This window comes from Mauremys reevesii, linkage group 1 (genome assembly GCF_016161935.1).
Source record: "Mauremys reevesii isolate NIE-2019 linkage group 1, ASM1616193v1, whole genome shotgun sequence".
NCBI lineage: Eukaryota > Metazoa > Chordata > Testudines > Geoemydidae > Mauremys > Mauremys reevesii.
The window spans coordinates 243,368,082-243,386,910 of NC_052623.1; the positions used below are offsets into that span (position 1 = coordinate 243,368,082).

Here is an 18,829-nt window from a genome sequence, read left to right on the forward strand (position 1 = left end):
AAATTAAGGCCCTGATTCAAGATACTTCAGTGTGTGTGTAGCTTTAAGCACGTGAGAAATCCCATTGACTTTAATGGGACTACACAAATGCTTAAAATGACACATGTGCTTAAGTAGCTTGCTGAATTAAGATCTAAGACAACAAACCCACTTTTCTTGTGATAGCCACATTATTGAGTCCATTAAAATTAAATGGCCGTTTAGATATAAATGTTGTGTGGGGAATAATCCTCAGGGTGAATAATTTTTTGCTGCAGAAATGCAGCCCACCTGCTTTTCAAGGGCGCTATGAATAGTTGTCAGACTTTAATTTTTATTTCAAGAGACCATTCTCCATATAAGATGGGTGTCTGAGGCGACTGGGCCTGCCCATCTGCTGCAGTGTTTGATATGCACGTTTTTCTATCTTCATCTCCTATTATTTATCTCTACAATCCAGAGATCTAGAGTAGCTTGAACTGTTAATATAATGTCACATGAGGGCTCAGAACAGCCACATCATCCCATCCCACCCCCGCCCCCCTCCACATTTACTGAGATGTAAAATCTCTGCCAGAAAAAAATACAACCCAGTAGTTGAGCATAAATAAGATAAACACAATTCACTATCCTAAAAGCTATTTGTGTCTTTCATTGCTCGTGGAAGTCAATGAGATCTTGCCATTGGAGTCAATGGGCATAGGATTAAGCTCTTATTCTCTTCTGCTTATTTCCTGAAAATTGTCCCTCCAGAATAGCGCTGGCATAGGAAAGCTGGCATTGTGGCTGCTTTGTTGCTCTACCTGCCCTCTAGATAAATAGAGGAGTTTGGTGTACAGGATGTGAACCAGTTTCAGGAGCACTTAAGTCACTAAAGGCATGAAACTATTAAATGAAACTTCAAAGCTCCATTGATTTCTTTTGATTGTGGATTTTGTCCATTTTTATCCATATGATTATAAAGTTCTGATTGGACATCTAAGTCTCATTTTCTGGGTTTTTCTCCTCATAGGCACAGATCCTACAATTGGATCCCTACCAGCAAAACCCTGCACTGGTCCACTGGCATGGACCTGATTGCAGGATGTGGGCCAAGGCTAACAAGGGGCTCATGACCATTTTTCCAAGTACTCCATAATATCCACATAGTTAAAACACTGCCCTAAAGGCAAGTGTTGGTCACATTACACATAACCCAAAATTAAGTCGCCGGAGAAGAGACTGTGATTTATTTTGAGTTATTTTGTGGGGAGAGCCCTAACATTTTAGAGAAGCTTTTGTTTTGTTTTGTTTTTTTGCTTTGCTTTTTATAACTGAAGCATTAAGAACCATGCAAAGCTGGCTTTCTTTAATTAAACAAGCTTATGCACTGAAGGGACAAGAGGTCATTTTTTTGACACCTGCATCAGATTTCATATCCCTTAATCTGAATTCTTTTAAGAATGAGAAAGTTTCTGTGTTCAAATTCCTAATGCAGGCTAAAAAAATTGGCTAATTAAACTATAGGCCTATTATTAAAAGACTAACAGTGACCTGGGGACTAAAAGAAGTCTAAGTACAATTTACAAGTTTTGTTTATCTGCTTATACAGTAGCAAAAATGGGCTGTGATTTGATTTGCTCGCACAAACCAAATATCAGCTCTCCTAACCCAGTGTACGTTAAATCACAGTGTACAAATGACCAATTCACTCAATTCATAGACTCCAAGGCTAGAAGGGAGCATTGTGATCATCTAGTCTGTATAATACAGGCCATAGTATTTCCCCAAAGTACTGTTGGCTTGCTTAGCCTAACCAAAAGAAGGCTGAGGGGAGATACGATTGCTCTCTTTAAATATATTAGAGGGATAAATAGCAGGGAGGAAGAGGACAAATCTCCAATTTTTTTTTATTGCCCCTGCTCCCTAAATGCCTCCCTCCACGATTGAACTCACAAGCCTGGCTTTAGCAAGTTAATGCTCAAATCACTGAGCTATCCCTCCCCCATGGAGAGTTTGGGACTGGTTTTGGGACCAATCTTATTTAATCTTTTTATTATTGACCTTGGCACAAAAAGTAGGAATGTGCTAATAAAGTTTGCGGATGACACGAAGCTGGGAGATATTGCCAATACAGAGGGGGACCGTGATATCATGCAGGAAGATCTGGATGACCTTGTAAACTGGAATAATAGTAATAGGATGAAATTTAATAGTGAAAAGTGCAAGGTCATGCATTTAGGGATTAATAACAAGAATTTTTGTTATAAACTGAGGACTCATCACTTGGAAGTAACAGAGGAGGAGAAGGACCTCGGAGTATTGGTTGATCACAGGATGACTATGAGTCGCCAATATGATATGGCTGCGAAAAAAGCTAATGCGTCTTAGGATGCATCAGGTGAGGTATTTCCAGTAGAAATAAGGAGGTGTTAGGACTGTTATACAAGGCACTGGTGAAACCTCATCTGGAATATTGTGTGCAGTTCTGGTCTCCTATGTTTAAGAAGGATAAATTCAAACTGGAACAGGTACAGAGAAGGGCTACTAGGATGATCCGGGGAATGGAAAACCTGTCTTTTGAAAGGAGACTCAAAGAGCTCGGCTTGGTTAGCCTAACCAAAAGAATTGTGAGGGGAGATATGATTGCTCTCTATAAATATATCAGAGGGATAGGAATTATTTAAGCTCAGTACCAATGTGGACACAAGAACAAATGGATATAAACTGGCCATCAGGAAGTTTAGACTTGAAATTAGACGAAGGTTTCTAACCATCAGAGGAGTGAAGTTCTGGAACAGTGAGGGCAAAAGACATATCTGGCTTCAAGATTAAGCTTGATAAGTTTATGAAGGAGATGGGATAGCCTAATTTTGGCAATTAATTGATCTTTGATTATTAGCGGTACATATGCCCAATGGCTTGTGATGGGATGTTAGATGGGATGGGATCTGAGTTACTACAGAGAATTCTTTCCTGGGTGCTGGCTGGTGACTCTTGCCCACATGCTCAGGGTTTACTGATCGCCATATTTGGGGTTGGGAAGGAATTTTCCTCCAGGGCAGATAGGCAGAAGCCCTGGGAGGTTTTTCACCTTCCTCTGCAGCGTGGGGCATGGGTCACTTGCTGGAGGATTCTCTGCATCTTGAATTCTTTAAACTACGATTTGAGGACTTCAGTGGCTCAAACATAGGTTAGGGGGTTGTTGTGGGAGTGGGTGGGTGAGATTCTGCGGCCTGCATTGTGCAGGAGGTCAGACTAGATGATCATAATGTTCCCTTCTCACCTTAAAGTCTATGACTCCATGAGTCTAATTCCTAGAGCAGTTTTTTTTAGGGGAAAAAACAATGATACTCTATCAAGCAAAGCAAATAATCAAATATAATAAGTAAAAGCATGATAGTATAATATGTAGCCAACCAAAACGCAGTTACAGCTGTGAACATGACTGAATAGATTATTTGCACTTACCTACGAAGATTCTGATAAGAGGTGGTATTGAGTTGCTTAAAATGTCTTTTAGGTTACAATTTCATTTCGATTTCAGGATTAAAAAGTAAACTGTTTAATACGTTACTGAGTCAAATGAACCACTAGCAAACCTCTCAGCTGGTGACGTCCAATGTGTGTGAAGAAGGCTGATTATGCTTAGCATTCGAAGTGCCTGAGGAGATGCCTGCACTACAGCTGGGAATGTGCTTCCCTGCGCAGGTAGACAGATGTGCTAGCTCGAGTGGAGGTAGCATGCTAAAAATAGCAGAGTAAGTGAGGTAGTACAGGCAGCAGCTCGGGCTAGCTGTCCGAAAATGTGCCCGCTCGGACCCCTCGGATACATACTCGGTGGCCAACCCAAGTTGCCGCCTGTGCTACCCACAGCTATGCTGATATTGTTAGTGTGCTAGGCCAGCACAAGCCCAGCTAGCATGTCTGTCTACGCCTGCTAAAAAGCGCGCTGTCACAACTACCCTGTTTTAGTGTAGGGGTATAGACATTATGGGATAGGAAAACTCCTTTTATTCTACATTTACAGCATATTTAAAAATCATGGTTTCTAAATTGGAAATAAAATCAATTTTTGTGGTTCAATTTTCTCTCGCTTCTGACAAAAGTAAGCACCAGGCTGTTGCATGCCTTGTTAAAATTTTGTTTCCCTGATAGTCTTTTAGTAAGAGCTAGAATGGCTTCCAGCTCAGTATCTGTATTTGCATAGCACACACTTCCACTCAGAAGAAGCATGCTGATAGCTGGTTCAAAGAATGTATGAGCTCTGCTGGATTTGAGAGCTGACGTTCTAAACAGGGCAGGTGTGTGGGGTTTTGTGTGTGTGAGAGAGCCATATTAGCTATACATAATGGGATACATCCTTGTGTTTGGCTGAGCTGCAGTTAGCACAGAGGGCCTATCAGAGGACAAAGGGGAACCACCTTTGTGTTTCCTTGCATCCCCAATTTGGTCCCTGAAATAAGTTAGAGCAGCCTCAGAGCTGCTCTAACACTCACTTGGGACTGTTATGGTAGCCAGTAACTTCCTGAGTTACGGCCATGCCCTCTTTTCTAGTCACACTCCCTTTTCTTCAGCTCCCAATTAGGGCAACTTTACAGTCTCTTTGTGCCATTGGTGTGGCAAAAAGGGGCCGTACCAGGTACCAGGATCTCTAGATGTGAAGGGTTAGTTCAGTCACTAGAAATAATTCAGTCCTTGGCTTCTCTACTGAGACCCTCAGCAAGAGCATCAATTAATGCAAGTTGTAGTGTTTATAAAGTGATGTGGATACTCATTTAGAAACAGAGCTTTTACCCTCAAATTCCTTTCACACAGGCCACCAAACAGCTATCAGATTTTCAGTGTGAAAGGTTCTTAGTCCAGCTTTAGCATTTACTCTGTTAAAAAAAAATGAGGAAAACTTTTTTTTCCCCCTTCTTCTGTGAGAGGCTGGTACCAGCTGCTCTCTAGAAGGCAGAATGCCAAATTAGTGACTCTGCAAGAAATCTGCCTTTTTTTTGAAAACCTGTTGCCTCAGCTGCTTTGGAAAAGTTTTGAAATCACAGTAAAAAAGAACACGGAGGTTTAGGAATGTGGAGTATCCTCTACCTTTTAAAGAAGGCAGCCCTCCTGCCGTGACGTTACACTGGCATCCTGCCCGAAAGCTCTCCAGCACTGAGAAGAAAGGGTCTGACACAGAAGTGACACAAGTAAGTTCTCTTTCTCACTCTTTCTTTCTCAGTTTCTCTCCCACCCCCCTTTTTTAATGATTAAATGCTACATATGGGGGGAAAGGGGGAAAACTATTTAGCACTAAGTACCACTGGGTTTGTTTGTTGGTTTTGCTTAAACATGGAAGAGACTATTTAAATCCACAAAATACAAAGGTAGAGTATAACTAAAGCCGAAATATACTTTTTTTTACAAAAGGACAATGATTGTGGACAGCTGGTATTTTCACAGATTTATTTTAAAAACTTGTTTACACAAGTGATTCAATAGTTTCTCAGGTTTCCTATTACTACACATTGCTCACTGAAAATATCACTAAGAAGAGCAGGAAAATGCTTACATAGAGTTTACTGTTTGTTATCATTTAAAGATGAATCCTTAGTCTAACAGTATAACACTAAACATTTAGAGAAGAAAATCCGGTCATGCAATTTAAATGATATTTATCTAAAGGAGTCAGATATTGTACACAGTGAATCGTCAGCAAAAGATAAGAGGGCACAAAGTTCATTTGCTTTAGAGAACTCCATTTTTCAGCTCAAGACTCATTAAGACTAGATTAGGCTTGAACACACAATACATTAATGATCTAAACTGTGAATGCTTATTGGATTTGATATCTAATTGTTAATGATTAGCACCTCTTCAATTGCCATTAAAACTAACATTTCCCAAAGCTAGTACTGCTGAAATTGGAGATTTGGGTGGCTCAGATGTGAATTTTGGCCTTTCTGGGCACTCCTGGAGTTTTCAGATAAGTCACCGCTGGGCTGGGAGACCAGAACAATGCAATGGAAGAGGGACATGGTTAAGGCGCTGGTCAGTCATCCTGAATTTTCAGAAGCCCCAAAATGATTACCAGGATCTGAAACAGGTGCTGCTGTTCTACTCATGGCAAGGGCATGACTAAGTTAGCAGGAGCAAGTTAATGCACCGATATCCTTCTCCCTTTGCCAGAGCAGGCCTGTGAACATCCTTATGACTGGAACAGCCTCCAAGGGTGCTATTGAAAGAGCAGGCAAGAAGGAACAGGGTGGAAATTGGCTAGGCCTCATGAAAGGGCCCAGTGGTGACTGGCCTGGATAACCCTGAGCAATGGCTGTTAGAGTGAAATATAAAGAACCTAGAAAAATTAAGGCTACGTACACAACACCAAGAAGTGACACCTTAGTTGAAAAAACACAAACCATCATGTCAATAATTTCAATACACAGAGAACAGATAGCATAGACTCTCATCGCAGGACATCCTAGTGAGCCACGCCTCTGAGGTGGTCAGGGAGGGGTTCAGTAGGGTAGCTGCTAGGCTGTGATGACCTCCTGTGTGAGGGCACAGAAGGGCAAGGCAGGGAACAACCAATGGGTCTGATGGTGAGTGTGTGGCTCTCTGTGCAGGAGAGAGTCAATGACACAGACTAGAGGAGAAACCAAACAGGAGCACACATACGCTAAAGACATTAGGCAATCCGCAACTGAAGAGAGTTCAGGGAGCAGGGCAGGGCAGTGATTGAAAGAGGGAACACACTACAGACTGTGCCCTACTAGCCAGGGATGGGTGCACTGGGCACTTAGAGGAACGGTGCCAGGGTAGTATGGCGTGGTGGACTGGGTGGAGCAAAAGGTTTTGGTAGAAATGCAGCAGCAAAGTGCTAATTAATCTGAGGTCCTAAAAGAGCAGATCTAGGGCAAGGCCCTCCCCTATCAGACACAACTTTAGTGGTTTCCAAATCAACCTATCACTGAGCTTCTCATGCCATTGAGACTTCATGTCCTCAACATGCCTGTCATATGCATGGACAGCAATGGTCTTGGTTTAGGATAAGACTTCAGTATTTATACAAGGGAAGCAGAAAATTATACGTGTGGGCAGCAGGGACCTAATGAGTTCTTTACCTATAAAATACTTCCCTGTGTGCAACATCCATGATAACAATAATGATAGGAGATATACCTATCTCCTATAACTGGAAGGAACCTTGAAAAGTCATTGAGTCCAGCCCCCTGCCTTTGCTAGCAGGACCAAGTATTGATTTTTGCCCCACATCCCTAAGTGACCCTTTCAAGGATTAAGCTCACAACCCTGGGTTTAGCAGACCAATGCTCAAACCACTGAGCTATCCCTCCTCCCCAGACAAGTTCCTCCCCAGACAGATAAGTGCTGTCATTCTTGCCCTCATTAAGCTAGAACTTCATCTCTCATCTTTCTTGGCGTTCTTATCCTCACTGGCATTACAATGTCCGGAATCACCTCCAGGATCCATGCAGAACTTTCTATGCTCAGTACTTCAGTTGAATCAGTCACGATGTGTGTGTGTTGGAGTGTTGAGCACCTTTCTGGAAATGTCCCTGATTTTCCCTTACACTATCCTGAGTGCACAAACTCTATTAGCATATGCTAATGAATCTTTTCCATATGACAATGAGGTGCTGGTGAATAGAGCAGGCAGATGGGCATTTTCAGGTAATTTGCATTTTGAAAATCCCTCTCTCTGTGGACCTGTGCCTTCCCCAAGTGCCTTCTGCCATGCAGAATCCTGGTCCCCTTCCAAATCACAGACTTCCATGCTTCATAATTATCATTGTGCCTGTCTCTTATATCTGAAAATAGGTAGTTTTCACAATTGATACTCCTGCTGTCAATGAGACAGGCTGTATACCCATGTCAGCAGTTGCATGATCAATTCTTTGGTACTTCCCACGAATGACTAAAAAGCAGGGGGCTGTGACTGCTGCTGCCCAAGAATATAAGCATAGTCCTCATGTAGTGTGTTAGATATGCACTGATTATCCTCCTGATTGTTGCCCAGATTGGGCTGCATGGCAAATTTGTGATGGATCCATGCTGCCAGAGCAGCTAATCTGTAAATGGCATTATAATCATAATACTTAGCACTTACATAGTGTTTTTCATCCTTCGATTTTCAAATCACTTTTCAAGGGAAGTTAGCAGCATTATCCCCTTTTGGGGACACTGAGGCATAGAGAAGGAAAACATGACTTGTCCAAAGTCACCCAACAGGCCAGAGCTAGGAATAGAACCCAGGTACCTATCCAGTGCTCTGTCCACTATCCCACATTGCCTCACCCCTGTGAACTCTGCCTACAGCAAAGTCTGAAAGTTCCATGTGACATTATGTAGCCAAAACTAAGCACTGAATTTCCTTACTGTGCCTGCAGTGGGCCACCTTTGAAAAATCCTCCTAATGAGAATGTAGCATCTCTGAAATCAGACCCTTGACCTGTGTATATTTAAGATACAGGAGATGGATAAAAGTGTCACGGGCCAAATGCTCTACTGGTACAAATTAGCACTGTTCAAAAGACTTCAGTGGTGTTACACTAATTGGTCTCAGCAAAGAATTTGTCCCTAAACTCTGTTACTTGGTAAAATCCTCATCAAACCCCAGGGCGGGACCACAACATTTTGGCACCTGAGGCGGGAAGCTTAAATGACGCTCCCATAACCCCTCGCTTGGGCCAAAACTTTGAAAGGTCTCAATTCTGCCTTCTTCCTGTTCTACTCTCACGGCACTGCTCTGCTACCTACCCCAATACAGGAGAACTAACAACTTAAAATGCCTTGTTCAAAAAATGTAAGTAACACTTAACTTTCAAACGCCTGAACAGCAAATGTAACTTTTCTTGTCTGTAGAGTAAACACTGGCATTTTTATCTGTTTGAGTAATCAAAGTGGTGCTTTCCATGCCTTCTTGATTGCAAAGATTTGAACTGCTTCCTGAAAGTCCACAGTCTGGGCTAGCTCATGCTCTTTTGAGATGGTTGCAAGGCCGACCAGCCTCTCCTGTGTCATTGTGGAGTGTAGATGTGTTTTTATTAACTTCAGCTTGGAGAAGCTGCGTTTTCCACTGGCAACTGTTACAGGAAGTGTTAGAAATATGCGCAGAACCACAAAAGCATTTGGAAAGAGCACGGTCATCTGATTTGTGCACATATATTCCATAACAGCCTTTGGAGTTGATCCTGCTGAAATGTATCTTGAAAGGGCTTTCAGTTCATTACCTAAATCACTCACATCAATATCACACATGTCGTGTGTCAACACTGTTTCTAGTGCCCTGCATTGCTGGTGTAGGTCTTCTTCAGATATAGTGAGGAGTTTTGGAATATAGTACAACATCCCAAATATACATATATAAAATGTTGTGTTCCTTAAGCTGCATGAAATGTTCTTCAGCTGACTGTATTGCTCAGTCTAGTACCTGGTTGAAGAATTCAACATTGAATTGTTGTTTGGGGTCTCTTATGGGATTATCCTGTGCCTTGTAATCAAAATGTCGTCTTCTTCGATGACACTTGTATTCTTGCATGGGTGGGAAAATAGCTTCAGTCTGACGTTCCTCTGCTAACTTCTGTGCACTCTTCAGAACGTTTTGAAATCCCTCATCTGACTGGTAAGACTGTAGGCATGACTTTGCTTTGTCTAGTTGTTCCATTGCTCCAGATAGACCAAGGTCAACACCTTGCAGTCTCTTGCTTAAACATTTATTTCAAACAGTATGTCATGCCACAACACTAAGCCACACAGAAATTTGAAGTTATGTATGTTTCTGGTGATTCCATTTCCCTATGCCACTGTTCTCCCATGAACAGTTCCTGTCATAGCATTATCCTCCATAATGGCAACTATGGCATCATGTATCTTCCCAATTTGGTGTTTGATAGGCTTTATCGCCTTCACTTGATCTTCCCATTGTGTTGCACTCAGTGGTTTCAGTGGCAAAGAGGATGTTCCCAGGTGTTGCTTCAAAATTTGCCATTGATGAGTTGATGCAGAGGAAAATACATAGATAAAAATTCTGCAGCCTCACTAGAAGCTGATGCTGCATCATTGACCACCAAGTTCAATGAATGAGAACTGCATGGGACAAAAAAAGCTTGAGGGTTTAACTCTCGGATCCGTGTCTGCACTCCTCTGTTCTTTCCTCTCATATTGGCACCATTATCGTAGCCCTGACTTCTCATGTCAGCTATCGCAATTCCTGTATCTTCCAGCTTTTAAAGAAGCACATTTGTCATACCAGTCGCTGTAGTATCATCAATGTCAATAAATTTTAGAAATTGCTCTCTGACAGTCACCATTGCAGGAACATTTTCACTAGGCTCTGTTGTTGTTACAAAATGCACCATTAAAGCCTTTTTTTCCGTATGGCTGATGTCAGGTGTGCAGTCCAAAATAACAGAGTAATATCTTGCTGACTTCAGATCTGCCACAATCTTCTGTTTGAATTTTGTTGCCAGTAACTGTATGATCTCATTTTGAATTGTTTTTCCAAGGTAGTGGTGTGTGTACATTTCTTGGGTGGTGACTCTTTTTAGATGCTCCTGGAGTACAGCATCAGACTCAGCCATCAGCGTCACAATTTTAAGGAAGTTTCCACTGTTTGGCACATACAGCTGATCTGAAGTGCCATGCAGTGCTAGGTTTTGGGTAGCAAGCATTCTCACAATGGCAATGAGCCTTTTCAGAACATTTTTCCAGTAAAGAGACTCTGATGCAATCTTCTCTGGATGCTGATTATATATGGTGGCCTTTAACCATAGTCTCATCTCAAGTTCTTTCCACCTATGGAATGCTCTCTGGTGATTTGCTGCCTTCTCATGGCATGCCAGATTTCTAGCCAGATTTTTCCAGTCCTTTGTTCCTGTAGGACTCAATGTGGCTGGAACATTAGACTGGAAGTGTTTTCAACAAAAACAGTATGCAGCATTCTGAGTTTTTGAGTACATAAGCCATGGCCTCTCCACTTTGTCACCATTGGGGATTTCGTGCCAGTAATGTGTTGGATGGAAACTTCTATTTGCATTGTCTTTGGGGAACATGAGGTTTTTGCACTTGCTGCGGCCCATGCAGTACAAGGAAGTCCCTCAGGCTACTGCTCAAGTGGGTCCACAGTCCTGGATCATTTAGACTTCAGGAACTAAACTCAGCAGCAGCAGCTGTTTCTTGCGCCTCCACTACTCTCTTCTCTGATCTACACTTTTCTTCAGGAATGTGCATGGCTACATCCATTTGAGATGGAGATATGGATGCTGCAATAGGTGCCAGGTCACCTGCACTCTGACTAACTGGAAGATCAGGCATCTCCTCACCACTCACATCCTCACTGGGGCCAGAAGGCTCACCGTGAACATTTGTGTCTATGTATCTCTGGAGAGCTCCTTCCTGCTTAGCTAGAAAAGCTTCCTTTGCTTGCTTTTTTTTCTGCATGCTGCCCCAGAGGGGCGTTTTCTTCTTTCACTCATGACTGCTGTTCTGTGCCAGCTGTAGTGGCTCTCAACACTCAGTTGAAGGGGACAAATAAGCAGGCTGGTAGCAGGGCCTGAGTGAGGGAAGATATCAGCGTCTTAAGGGCCTAACTGGCTCCTACTTCTTCAGCTGACTGCCTGTTCTCCTCAAGTTCAGGGTTCAGGGAAGCAGCAGGAAACAGGAAGCTCCCTGAGAAGCTGGTGTTAATCAGTCTAGGCTCCTGGGGGCGCTAGAGAGGTACATAAGAATAAGAGGCTCCTCCTCCTCTCTCTCTGCAGCTCCTGCTGCTTTCTGTTATTCTCTCTCACCTTTTCTCCTGTCTGCCTGTTATGTCTCTTGTGCCCTCCTTCCTCCAGCACAGCACTCCACCATCTCTGTGCATCTAGAGCAGAGAGAATACATATGCACCAGCAGCAGACACAATTTTCTACACTCTGGGTCCTAGTGGCACCTCCCCACAGTCTGGCACCTGAGGCAGCCACCTCAGTTTGCCTCATGCTAAGGCCAGCCCTGTCAGACCCTATGATTCTATGATTTTGGGTCAGCATTTCCTTTCAGGTTCACTGTCGTTTCCCCTGATTTGGGTAGCTCAGACCATCCCATTTGGTGAAGAGCACCCTTCTATCTGAGTCTTTAAAAAAAAAGGTTTTACAGCAACATTAAAATAGGCTTCCAGGTATTAGCCTCACATGAAACATATTGTGAAAAATACTCCTTGAATAGCAGTGTGCTTTTTTCAATCTAGCTTGGGCATCATTCACTATGGTATCTTATGATTGGGATATCAGTGCCCCTTGTTTTGTTGTCTCCTTTCCACCTCTGCTATTGTTTATAATTATCTGTCTAATTTTGGGCCTGATCCTGCAAACACTTATGCCCAGGAGTAATTTTACTCACACAGGTAGTGCCACTGAAGTTAATAGACTAGCATTCATCATGTGCATACATTTTTGCAGGATAATGCCTTTAATCTGTATATACTACAGCTGTGCTGAGGACAAAAGTTCCATTGATGAAGAACTTTCAGATTTTGAAATTTGGCTATTTTCTGAATTGGAACAAAAACTGAAAATTTTCAAATTCTTTGAAAAAGAAAATTCCCCGCACCCCAGTTCCCCAAATCAGTTGAAACATTTCATTTCAACAAAATCAAAATGTTTTGTTTCAGTTTTGTTGGTTTTTATTTTTTATTATATCATCATACATAAAATAATATATTTTTTTAAAAAAAGAAAACTAATATAAAAATCAAAACATTTTGTTCCAAAAATGTTGAAATGGAACATTCTGACATGGTTGGATCTTTTTTTCGGTCTTCTTCCCAAATTGAAGTAGTTTAATTTCAATGGAATTTCATATTTCGACAGAATATGGTTAGAAGTTTCTCTGAACAGCTCTAGTAAACATTTGGTGGCAGGGTAGTGTCATCTTACTTGTCTATAAAGCACCATGCATGCTTTTAATAATAGAATCCTAGAATCGTAGGACTGGAAGGGACCTCAAGAGGTCATCTAGTCTGTCCTCTGAACTCATGGCAGGACTAAGTATTATCTAGACCACTCCTGACAGGTGTTTGTCTAACCTGCTCTTAAAAATCTGCAATGACGGAGATTCCACAACCTCCCTAGGAAATTTATTCCAGTGCTTAACTACACTGCCAGTTAGGACATTTTCCCTAATGTCTAACCTAAACCTCCCTTGCTGAATTTAAGCCTATTGCTTCTTGTCCTATCCTAAGAGGTTAACGAGAACAATTTACTTCCCTCCTCCTTGTAACAACCTTTCATGTACTTGAAAACTGTTATCATGTCCCCCTTCAGTCTTCTCTTCTCCAGACTAAACAAACCCAATTTTTTCAATCTTCCCTCATAGGTCATATTTTCTAAACCTTTAATCATTATTGTTGCTCCTCTCTGGACTTTCTCCAATTTGTTCATATCTTTCCTGAAAGGTGGCATGCAGAACTGGCCACAATACTCCAGTTTAGGCCTAATCAGGGCAGAGGAGAGTGGAAGAATTACTTCTTGTGTCTTGCTTACAACACTCCTGCTAATTTATCTCAAAAAGATGTTTGCCTTTTTTGCAAACAGTGTTACACTGTTGACTCATATGTAGCTTGTGATCCGCTATGACCTCCAGATCCCTTTCTGCAGTACTCCTTCCTAGGCAGTCATTTCCCATTTTGTATGTGTGCAATTGATTGTTCTTTCCTAAGTGGAGTTCTTTGCATCTGTCCTTATTGAATTTCATCATATTTATTTCAGACCATTTCTCCCATTTGTCCAGATCATTTTGAATTTTACTCCTATCCTCCAAAGCACTTGCAACCCCTCCCAGCTTGGTATCATCCGCAAACTTTATAATTGTACTCTCTATGCCATTATCTAAATCACTGATGAAGATATTGAACAGATATTATGTGATTGCCATATAAATAATAACTCACAAATTTTTCCAAACAGGAAGACTTATATATCCAATCTAGAAGAGCAACACCATGGAAACAAGAATGATTCCTGACCAATCTAAAGACAATCCACCTTTCCTGGACAGAAGTATTGGGCCACATCCTGTCAAGAGAATGTACCCTTATTTTTCAAAGTTAAAGGTATAAAGACCACAGCTCAACCTTTAATTGCTAAAAAACATTGAGAACTGTGGTTTGACTTTTTATCAATATTCACTGAGTTCAGTGTGCTAGTACTTCACACTATTTATTAAAGTTCGGGAAATGTTACCGCTTTATGGTCTGAGCCCAAACCCAATGAAGTCAATGGAAGTTTTCAGTGGGCTTTGGATCAGGCTGAATCTTGGAAATGAGTGTATTAGAAATATACAGAGTGGTAATAAGAACAGTAACTATGGCTACATTTATTATTATTATTGTATTTAAATAGCTTTACACAGGAAACCTTTGCCAGGAAAAGCAACAGCAAAGACTAAAATGTAGGCAGGGAATGCATTGCCCCCTGTGGCTAGCAGCCCTTCTCAGATTGCACATAGAAACAGTGGAGCTGAAGCTCAACATATTTCATTGCAAAACATGAGAGTTTGAAGGTCAGCCTAATTAGAAAGTAAAATCTGTTGACTGAAGGAAAACAACTGAAAGGAGGTTTTACCCAAACAACACATCTAGTGTCTGTATTTTGTTGCCAATCCCCTGAGCCATCCAATCACTGAGGAAAGATGGTTCTTAATCAACTTCATTTCCTTTTCTTCAGATATTTCTTGGGGCACTAGCATTCTCCTTTTTTGCTAAAGGATTTTCTGGAAGCTACATGAAGAGTATGTCAACTCAAATTGAAAGGAGATTTGAAATTTCATCGTCAGTTGTCGGCATCATTGATGGCAGCTTTGAGATAGGTCTGTATATTTCCCTTTGGGAGTAAAAAGGATGAGCATTTTAATGGACAATTTGTTTAAAAGCAGCTATTCTCATAGGAGCTTTGTTTATATCTCTTCAGGTAACTTAATGGTGATGATACTGGTGAGCTATCTTGGGTCAAAGGTTCACCGGCCCAAAGTAATTGCTGCTGGATGTCTCATCATGTCATTTGGAACATTTTTATCAGTGATGCCTCATTTCCTAATGGGACGGTAAATATGGCTGATTATTACATTATGCACCATTTAGACTCCAACTTCTGAAGCATATTTTCTTCAGTTCACTTGAGATAAAAGCTGAAGAACTGGTTTGACAAATTAAAGTTTCCCCTAAAGATTGGATGGTTTCAGTAGCAGGGTAGGGCATGATATTTTAGCATTCATTGACTCTCTGACTTACTGAAGGCTCTATTCTGAGCCTACCTGGTTCTGTGGTACAGGGGCAGCCAGAGCTCCATGTTCAGAGAATGTGACTTGGATCTAGAACTAGCCAACAGATCCTGATAGAACTGTCCTCTTTTTCAATGGTCACCGAATGCAGCTGCCAGAAATAACTAATTTCTGGGTGCTGTATGACTTTCCCCACAATGCAAATGTAATAGCCAGAGGGAGGGTGGCCACAAGCCATGGACCATATTGTCTTTCATCACATTATTAGAAGCTACCACTGTACTATACTAACTCCCAGATGCTGTAAAAATAACAACCTGGCTGTCAGCATGTGGAAACCCTGAACACTCCAAACACCAACAACATCCCACTGTCTTTTCTTGACTTCTCTGAATGAAGTCTCTAGATAAAAACATACAGCTATTTGAATGTGCAGCCACTCCAGACACTGGAATGTGAGTGGTCACAACTGAATTTAAAATTCCTGTGTCCAGGGTTGGCTTAAGGGATGTGCAACCATTCACATCTCTTAGCAAGGGAACAGCATTACAGTCCCATATGAAGGTGCATCAACAGCTATCAATTCTCTTTGGAGAAGCGCTAAGCTGTGACGCACCCAAGCCAGAGCTATTTATCTGTCAACTCTGCCTTCATATAATAGACAAAGTAATTCCATGAGCACCAATTTTATGTACAATTTTCATAAAAGATGAGTCATTTATATTTCAGCTACATCTTACACCATTATTTTCCAGTTATAATTATGAAAGAATACAACTTACAGAGGACAACTCTTCTACAAGTTTATCAGCATGCTCTCTAGTATTACCTTTATATCGTCCAACTTTAGATGCTATGGAAATGACTAGAGAGTTGAAAAATTCTGGTAAGCAAAAGCTCTGTGATTGGACTCAGTCTTGGTTAACTTCATTTTATATCTTCTCTTTTTATTGGGAAGTATAATATTAAAATGACTAAGAAGAAGCATATTCTCCAATCACCTCTTCCCTCCATCCCATCCCCCAAATTTAATGGAAGCCATGTATATATATTGTGGAGAAAATAGAAAGAGCTAAGTGTAGAACTCCTATTATCCAGATTCTAACCTCTTGTTATTTACATACATATTCAACCTTCTGTAATTCCACTAAAGTATGAGGCAGAAAATCCAGAGAAAACATACCCATTGTCCTGATTAAGCAAAGCACTTAAGTCGGTGCCCAAAGTTAAACATGTACTTAAGTGCCTTGACTTCAGTGAGATGACCTGTCTGAGTAAATGCTCACCAATATGAGTAAGCATTGCACAATCAGGCCTGTTATTGGGACATCCTGCTTGCAAGATTACTGCTCCCGCCACATTTTTGTGGCCAGCAAAATGTCATCCCCTTGCAATCTAATGATAATTTTCATTGTATCACTGGATCCTGTCAAAATATTATGATATTGCATCAGAACACCCAAGATTTTCTTTTGAATGGCTGGCTATAAAATGGACCTCATGAGGTATAGCAGATTGTGAAGAAAACAGACAGTAATTAAATCTATTATGGGTGTTTTTCTCCACATTGTTCAAAAGGCATCATTTCATTTCTGTTGCAAATAAGTTCTTCTGAAAGCTCTGTTTCCAAAAATGTAAATATGTATTCCCTACAGGATGTGAAAAAGCAGCAAGCTCCTATCTGTGGATCTTTGTACTGATGGGAAACCTTTTACGTGGAATTGGTGAAGCTCCTATTATGCCACTGGGGGTGTCATATGTTGATGATTTTTCCAAAGAAGAAAACTCAGCATTTTACATAGGTAATTAATTAATGTACAATATCTGTCAAGGTTCCTTCCCCACTCTGAACTCTAGGGTACAGATGGGGGGACCTGCATGAGAACCCCTAAGCTTAACTACCAGCTTAGATCTGGTTTTGCTGCCACCACTCAAATTATTTATGAGTCATTTGGGAAACTCTGTTTACTTCCCCCACAGAATATCTCCCTCCCAAGTACTATAACCTTTCCCTGGGTAGCCTTGAGAGACTTCATAGAATAATAGAATCTCAGGGTTGGAAGGGACCTCAGGAGGTCATCTAGTCCAACCCCCTGCTCAAAGCAGGACCAAACCCAACTAAATCATCCCAGCCAGGGCTTTGTCAAGCCTGACCTTAAAAACCTCTAAGGAAGGAGATTCCACCACCTCCCTAGGTAACCCATTCCAGTTCTTCACCACCCTACTAGTGAAAAAGCTTTTCCTAATGTCCAACCTAAACCTCACCCTCTGCAACTTGAGACCATTAGTCCTTGTTCTGTCATCTTCTACCACTGAGAACAGTCTAGATCCATCCTCTTTGGAACCCCCTTTCAGGTAGTTGAAAGCAGCTATCAAATCTCCCCTCATTCTTCTCTTCTGCAGACTAAACAATCCCAGTTCCCTCAGCCTCTCCTCATAAGTCATGTGCTCCAGCCCCCTAATAATTTTTGTTGCCCTCCGCTGGACTCTCTCTCCACATCCTTATTGTAGTGTGGGGCCCAAAACTGGACACAGTACTCCAAATGAGGCCTCACCAGTGCTGAATAGAGGGGAATGATCGCATCCCTCGATCTGCTGGAAATGCCCCTACTTATACAACCCAAAATGCCATTAGCCTTCTTGGCAACAAGGGCACACTGTTGACTCATATTCAGCTTTTCGTCCACTGTAACCCCTAGGTCCTTTTCTGCAGAACTGCTGCCCAGCCATTCGGTCCCTAGTCTGTAGCAGTGCATGGGATTCTTCTGTCCTAAGTGCAGGACTCTGCACTTGTCCTTGTTGAACCTCATCATATTTCTTTTGGCCCAATCCTCTAATTTGTCTAGGTCCCTCTGTATCCTATCCCTACCCTCCAGCGTATCAACCACTCCTCCCAGTTTAGTGTCATCTGCAAACTTGCTAAGGGTGCAGTCCACACCATCCTCCAGATCGTTAATGAAGATATTAAACAAAACCAGCCCCAGCACCGACCCTTGGGGCACTCCACTTGATACCGGCTGCCAACTAGACATGGAACCATTGATCACTACCCATTGAGCCCGACCATCTAGCCAGTTTTCTATCCACCCTACCGTCCATTCATCCAGCCCATACTTCTTTAACTTGCTGGCAAGAATACTGTGGGAGACTGTATCAAAAGCTTTGGTACAGGTCCTGTTCCATGATTTTTCCAAGGTCCTGTTCCTCAAGGACCTGTTCCATGATTTTTCCAGGGACTGAGGTGAGACTGACTGGCCTGTAGTTCCCTGGATCTTCCTTCTTCCCTTTTTTAAAGATGGGCACTACATTAGCTTTTTTCCAGTCATCCGGGACCTCCCCCGATCGCCATGATTTTTCAAAGATAATGGCCAATGGCTCTGCAATCTCATCGGCCAACTTCTGCACCAAGTTCCTGGTGAACACCGATCCAACCCCCTTGGATCTTAAAACAATGAAAAATCAATCAGGTTCTTAAAAAGAAGGCTTTTAATTAAAGAAAAAAAGAGGTAAAAATCATCTCTGTAAAATCAGGATGGAAAATAACTTTACAGGGTAATCAGATTCAAAGAGCCCAGAGAAATCCCCTCTAGCCTTAGGTTCAAAGTTACAGCAAACA

General features: G+C 41.7%; 1 protein-coding gene across 2 annotated transcripts in view; it reads left to right on the forward strand.

The window, feature by feature from the left end:
• The first annotated feature begins 4,982 nt into the window (after positions 1 to 4,982).
• LOC120384529 (solute carrier organic anion transporter family member 1C1-like) overlaps positions 4,983 to 18,829 on the forward strand; it is a 39,507-nt gene continuing 25,660 nt past the window's right edge. For both annotated transcript variants that reach the window (XM_039503380.1, XM_039503388.1), the window contains exons 1-6: positions 4,983 to 5,150; positions 13,902 to 14,047; positions 14,661 to 14,802; positions 14,904 to 15,036; positions 15,969 to 16,099; positions 16,869 to 17,015. In XM_039503380.1, the coding sequence (XP_039359314.1) occupies positions 13,937 to 14,047; positions 14,661 to 14,802; positions 14,904 to 15,036; positions 15,969 to 16,099; positions 16,869 to 17,015 (664 nt within the window). In that variant the 5' untranslated portion in view covers positions 4,983 to 5,150; positions 13,902 to 13,936. The remainder of the gene's footprint in view (positions 5,151 to 13,901; positions 14,048 to 14,660; positions 14,803 to 14,903; positions 15,037 to 15,968; positions 16,100 to 16,868; positions 17,016 to 18,829) is intronic.